At 31.7% G+C, this 7,396-nt stretch overlaps 1 protein-coding gene across 1 annotated transcript; it reads right to left on the bottom strand.

Moving 5' to 3' along the window:
* Positions 1 to 551: 551 nt before the first annotated feature.
* Positions 552 to 6,726, bottom strand: LOC130727796 (uncharacterized). Its single transcript, XM_057579049.1, has 8 exons — positions 6,708 to 6,726; positions 6,013 to 6,066; positions 5,606 to 5,677; positions 5,195 to 5,278; positions 4,683 to 5,121; positions 3,664 to 4,592; positions 2,341 to 3,558; positions 552 to 2,221 (listed from the first exon to the last, which is right to left on the bottom strand). The coding sequence occupies exons 1-8, from the start codon at positions 6,724 to 6,726 to the stop codon at positions 552 to 554; spliced, it is 4,485 nt and encodes a 1,494-aa protein (XP_057435032.1).
* Positions 6,727 to 7,396: the final 670 nt, after the last annotated feature.

Below are 7,396 nucleotides of genomic sequence, written 5' to 3'. Positions count from 1 at the left end.
TTTATTAAAATATTTTTTTATTAAAGTTGCGGATTGTCTTGCTAATATGGCTCATGATTTAGATATTGGGGTTCATGTGTTGGAGTCTCCCCTGCCTAGGTGCTTCAATTTACTTCTTTTTGATGTTTCGGGTGTGGCTTTTCCTCGGTCTATCCGAGTGTAGTTTATTTTTTCGGGCTTAGACCCTCATTTCTACCAAAAAAATAAATAAATTTGAGCCTGAAAAAGAAATAGAAAAATCAAAAAATAATTAAACAGATAGAGGACATACAATGATGTAATTAAAATGATATACACAAAAAATTTATGTGATAATAATGTGTACCAAGAGTTAAAACGAAGCATGTCAATTTTTAATTAGACAACTTTCAAATGTTAATTGCGTTTAATCTCATGTCAATTTATTTTTTTGGACAATCCTTTCCTTATAAAGTGTGATAATAATGTATACTAAGAAGTAAAACGAACCATGTAATAAATATTTTGTAGCAATGTAGTTCAATTTAAATAATAGCCAACATTAGAGTACAAAATTAGTTAAATCATACAAACTAATTGTTGTAAATCCTTTGGAAAACTTCCTTGAAGACAATGTTCTTCGTAACATCTTGGTCTGTAGTTTCTTCATTGCATATTAATATCTTCAAATCAGATCTACTCTTAACTCTGGATATAGCAACATACAATTGCCCATGAGAAAAAACAGGATTCGGTAAATAGACACCAACTTGAGATAATGATTGACCTTGACTTTTTTTTATAGTCATCGCAAAAGATACAATCAAAGGAAATTGTCTTCTTTGAAACTTAATTGGCATGCTTTCATCAGATGGCATCAAATTCATCCTAGAAATATATGCAATCTTTCCAATATGTGTACCAGAGAGAACAATGGCACCAATTACATTTGGACCTAAGTAGTCAACAATAAGTCGTGTTCCATTGCATAAACCTGTAGAAATATCTAGATTTCGCATGAGCATAACAGGTGCACCTTTTTTAAGTACCAACTTGTGATCAGGCATACCAGAACATTTCATACCATTTAAAAATTCAGTGGTTAACCAATCAGCTTCAATTCCAATTTCCTCGCTAACCTTCCATACTGAATCAGAGCTAAAATAAGCTTGTTCATCTCCAGGAAATAATGACAATGCATATTGATTGATTGAATCAACTGCGTCCAAAGTTGGAGCAAGTATTGCTTTGTCACAATAGTATTCAACACAACCAACTTTCTGAACCATATCAGGATACATTAAGTGCACAATATCTGCAATAGGGTTGGATGATTGATGAATTAGCAAATCATAAGGTATCTGAATGTTAGACTCTCCATCATTATAATTACCCAAGTTACCATCACCAACATCTAAAACCCACTTTCCAAACTCTCTAATCTCCTCATTGTCTCCAGAGCATGTGTTGTTCATCAGTCTCATGTTCTCAGTTAAAGTCAAAACCGTGCAAAATTTCCATAACCTGGAGGAGTTAATGGTTGACATAACTATCTCTGGTCTCCTACCTTTAGGAATGACAGGTAGTATTTGCCTAAAATCTCCTCCTAAAACAACGACCTTTCCACCAAATGGTTTTTCAGAACTACCATTGGTTTTGAACCTCATAATGTCCCTTAGAGTTCTATCTAAAGCCTCAAAAGCAAACCGACTAACCATTGGCGCCTCATCCCAAATTATCAAGCTAGCAAGTTGTAAGAGTTCAGCTTTCGGACTTCCTAATGGTATCCCACAACATGAATCCTCATTCAATGAAAGGGGAATAGAGAATAATGAATGTGCGGTCCGCCCACCTGGGAGTAAAAGAGATGCTATTCCACTTGATGCAACATTTAATATAATTTTTTTCTCTGATCTCAACTTATAAGTTAAGGTCTTCCATAGAAATGTTTTTCCTGTTCCACCATAACCATAAACAAAGAAAAAACCACCATTGTCTACATTGACAGCAGTTATAATTTCATCATAAACCTTTGACTGGCCATGGTTCAACTTCACAAAAAATTCATTGTGTAGTCGGTTCATCTCAACAACATCAAAATTCAGTTCATTGATTATCAAGATATTGCCAAAGTCATTCAATGTGTTAGCTTCAACATGAGGCATTCCAGAGAAATCCTTCAGAGATTTTCCATTAATCATCAAAATTTTCTCAATCTCCATTAAACACAAATCCTTGAGCTGATGTTCTTCAATAACCAAATCTATATATATATTTACAATAATTAAAAATGTTGAAGAAAATATGATAATAAGTTCAATGAAAATAAATATCAATATATTCAATATTTAATTGCATAAGTGAGGATTAAAAGAAGTGTACCTGGTTTGTTATGAGATTTTCGCAAATTATACAGAATACCATCCGCGAGATCATGCCATGTCTTATTCCATACATTCAAAGGACTACTTAGTGTGTTTCCCAATAAGTATGTAACAAATAAGTTCCTCACATAAGTACCAGATGAAATTCTAGCAACATCAAGTATAGCATCAATGAACTGACTATCATCTTTTAACAAACCCATTGCATCACATGTCTCTCGAAAAGTTGCATAAGTCTTGTTTTTATGTGTCTTCAACTCTTCATAACTTGAACAACCACGTTGATAAGTCAAAAGAAGTCGCAAGTAATACAACTCGCCAGAACCAGGTGCAACAAAATTCATTCGGCCAATAGAAAATCCTCTTTGCCTTGGACGCCATTCTTGTTTTTTTTCATCAAATACAAATGCAGAAGGGAAGTCAGCATACGTTAGACCTAAGCCATCGGGATATTTAGCATTTGCTGCCATCCAAGCAGTGAACATGCTATGTTTCAATTTGTTTCTTTCAAGAACGTTCTTGATACGTTGTTCTTCCTTAAATAAGATCACTTGCTTTTTTGGTAAGTGGTAGATGAGTTTTTTGACAGGTGGCCACTTAAGGTGGATCTCAAATGAAAATATCCTCCACAAAGCTTCACATGGCGAAAGATATCTACAATCATAATATTGTTTAATCTCATTTAGCCCTTCATCTTGATCCTTGTTCTGTTGTTGCACAGACATTGACATTGTCACCCTATCAACTCCCTTATTAATGTATTTAAATAAGTACTTAATGGAGTTTGATTTGTTGCAATACTCAATGTTGATATGAGCGCGATATTTCATTAACAATTTTGGATTATAAGGAACGACAAACCTATTATCCAAAGGCACTCCTTTCCTAATGGTTGTAATTTTAGTATCTCTCCTTCTATAAATTGGATAACCATCACTATCGAATGAAGTTTTCCCTATAAACTTTTTTGGAAAGAATTTGGAGCAATGACCATTCTTCATGCAAGGAGAATCTCTGTTGCTGATACCACATGGACCATGAACCATATAGTTTGAAACACATTCAAACAATTCAGGATAAAGAATAGGGTCCGGCAATTCAGCACATATAACAGAATCGATACTATTAGGAGTACGTAGCTTATTTTCCATACTAAGCCACAATAGAATATGAGCATGGGGCAATCCTCTTTTTTGGAACTCAATGGTATATGTGCCTATAATAAATAAGATGACAATGGCAACCAATTTATGCTTTGTTTACAAAACTATAACATATATGTTAAAATATAAATATAAAATACTTTAAACATAAAACATACCTGCCACAGCCTTTCCAAAGAATTCACCCTTCTTGACATCAACAATAAATTGATTTAATTTCATATGGAAAACACGGCAAGCTAGGTCTGGGCGATCCGAAGCAGTTAATCCATATGCAGCAACATGGCGATCAATTTCAGGCCATTTTGGATTACATGTCATTGTCAAGAACAGATCGGGATACCCATAAGTTCTACAAATAGCCATAGCATCTTGACAATTATTGAACATGTATCGCTTACCACCCTTGAAAGATGAAGGAAGGTATACTTTAGAACCAACGGTTGATGAATTGGTATCACCACGGGTCATTGCTTCCTCAATTCCTTCCAAAAAATGTCTTCTAATAGAGGACTGATTGTTACGATAGTAATACAACCTTTGAGACTCAATCATTGAATAGCAATCAACAACAAATTGTTGGAATAGACGTCTAGAAAGGAAAATTCTCTTGCACTCAAAGTTCCTTTCAAAAAGTCTAAAAACTACCCATTCACGCAAAGAAATGTGATCACGCCTGGGATCTGTATTAACATTATGTTTATTTGCAAAGTCAATATCCTCTGAAAAACCCTTTTCACCATATGGGAATAGAAGTGGGTATTGTAGTGGAAGGACGGAACTGTGGTTTTCATAAATCCTTTGCAATTGACTATTCTTTGTGTGTAGAATAATATCTCGGCCACAGTCAGAGCTATCAAAATCACCAACTATTAAAGCTGCAACTTCATCTACACTTGGAAGATTGTAGGTATTTGGATCAAGGGAACAACTTCTAAATAATCTCAAAGCAACATTCTCAGCATGACCTTCTTCGACATAATCACGCACTCTTCTAAATAACTTGGCCAAACGATTGAACTCATCAACCATTTGAATCAAGTCAGAGACCAAGTAAGGATCAATATTACTTTTTCCATCAACACCTCTGTTGTTATAAAATAAACTCATAATTAATAACATAAATATCTGGGTGTATATTAAAGAAATTTGAAGTCATATAATAAGTATGCAATACCTGAAATGTTTCAATCTATTTTCCACTTCATTCTTTGTATCATATATATACAATTGAGCAAACTTTGGAGCATGGCCTTCTTGTGGAAGCAAACTTCCAATCCGATGATAATTTTGTCCACTAATAATGAATTGTGGAGGACCGTGACCATCATTTTGATTGTTCACAACTTTACCTCCAAGTGAGGTGAATGCAAACATACTATTGTACAACCTAATGTTATCAAGGAAATTTCGACTCCTTGGTTCATTGTTGGTAAGCAACTTCAACAATAACTCAGGGGGATCTTTCAAATAAGGAATAGATATTTTGCCTTTAGAACAACAAATCGAGAAATCAGGCTCAAGGAGGGCTTTACTCTTATCAACTCGTTCCATATCCCATAGTATAGCTCCGCAATAATTACAAATCATATTCATATCTCCAAGGTCAACATACACTGTGATTGTAAAAAAACAAATTTAACATAACATTATTTAAGTTTTTTTATATATTCAAACAAAAGAACTTACTTTCTTTTTCAATCTCAATAAAATTGAAATTGGGCTCAAAGTTGTTTGAAGCAAACGTCACTGTAGATTGATTATATGTTGACCCTATTTAAAAGAAAATAATCAAAATGAAGTAAAATCAATATATATATACTAATAATTGATTTCAATAGTCCATGTTGAAAATAAGAATACAAATCTGTTCAAAAAGCAACTCCATGAGTATCAATATGTATACATAAATCACGGTAATATGGCAAGGTAAAAATTTGACATATATGAATGTTTTAATTTTGGCATTATAACTAACATAAATTTTTTGTTGAGTTAAAAAAAAACATAATTTTTTTGTTTTATTAAATTATGTTGATATACATAAAAAAATTTGTCTTCTACGTCATATATATAGTAGAATATATTATAATATGGTACCTGTCTTTATGTTTGTATTAATTTGAGATGAATTATTGCTGGAGCTTCCAACTGGTAGAGTGCAATCGGACACTGCAACAAATAATAGTGAAAATATAATAATTAATCAAATAAGTACTTTAATATTTCAAAGCAATCGTTTAAAAAAAATGTTTCAAAACTATTAAAGGTTCATTACTCACTCATATTTGCCCTCCTTCTCTTTGGACGTGGTATATTAGGTTTTCTAGGAGTACATCCACGTTTGTACTTTTTTTGCGTGTTTTCTACCACAATTCAAATATTGTAAAACATAAGAATATATTAATTATAAGGGTATAAATGTTTAAGAAAACAAATATGCTCATATTTCAAATTATTAAATATAAATTAGCACATAATTTTTAATCAAATAAATGAATAAATACCTCTACTGCTTCGAGGGTTATCATTAGATGATAACGAAATTTGGTTAGAAATATCTGTATATAACAAACAAATAACACATTATTTTTACACAATATCAAATAAACTGTAGGTTCAAACAATTTAACAAAATTGATTATATTAATGGGATGATAAAATAATATAAAGCTTTAAACAAAATTGACTGGACAACTACAACGTTAGTATTAAATTGATTACTATATATATTGCATACAATAAGTTCTATCTAATTTTAACCATAATTTATTAAAAAAATTATTATAAAAGTTTAAAAAAAATGACCGTATAAAACAAAGTTATAAGAGTTAAAATAGTGATGCTTAAGATATCAATTTTCAAAATGGCCTGAACTATTTTGCTAATATCACAACACAATTTGAATTTTTTGCTAGAGTCCACAAATTTCAACATTGGTATGTTCACATTAAACTTTTTCTCTTCTTTCATTAAGTAATTTAGCTGTACACATCATAAATTGGTATGTTCATTTAAATATAGCATCTACAATAATGTTGAGTTAAATTCATTTCTTTATATACTAATATTAAACTAAGGAAATAATTTTTTTTATGAAAATTATAGTCTCTTAGCATCTACTTTAAACTACCTTAGGTGATGTAACAGAAAAAAGCTAATAATAATTTCTAAATAACAAAAAAAATATGATATTGCATACCTTGAAGTGGAGAAGACATGCGTTTGGTGGTACCAGTAATGAGTTTGAAAGTTAAAGTTATGAGAAGAATGGAGAACTTGAGATTTGGAGACCAACCATTATATAGATGATGGTCTTCCAATTTATGGAGAAGTCAAATACATATAAAAAAATAGGAAATGGTACTACCATTGTGAAATAAAATCAAACTATTAAAAAGGACAAAACATGGCTTTAGATTGAAAAAAATTGTATAGTACATAGCATTAAATGGAATGGAATGATTAGCAATGCAGTTGGTGCTGAATGAACAATGGTAGCGTGAAAGATTGGATGATGGTCAAGTACATTAGGAAGTTTCAATCTTACGTGATAGATTAGAGTTTTCTACACATTGGAAAGGATGGATACTCAGCTGAAAGATTGTTGCAAAGTTGCTCAAGCAACATGGCCACATTTCATTACCATTAAATGCATTGACATCATGATATTAAAGGTAACCATGTCATTGTCATCAAAGTCATATAATTTCATAGTATGATCAAATGATATCAATAGACTAAGACAACTTCAAAACTTGTATATATTCAAACATGTTGGATAAAGTTGACCACACATCAACTATCGATCTTAAAAATTTTTATTAGAAAAATAGTATATTTAAATGACAATGCACAAATACTTTGGAAGATATTTGTATAAATACACAT

This window comes from Lotus japonicus, chromosome 1 (genome assembly GCF_012489685.1).
Source record: "Lotus japonicus ecotype B-129 chromosome 1, LjGifu_v1.2".
Taxonomy (NCBI): domain Eukaryota; kingdom Viridiplantae; phylum Streptophyta; class Magnoliopsida; order Fabales; family Fabaceae; genus Lotus; species Lotus japonicus.
Note: the sequence above shows the minus strand (reverse complement) of the source record. Positions and strands in the feature narration are given on the sequence as shown.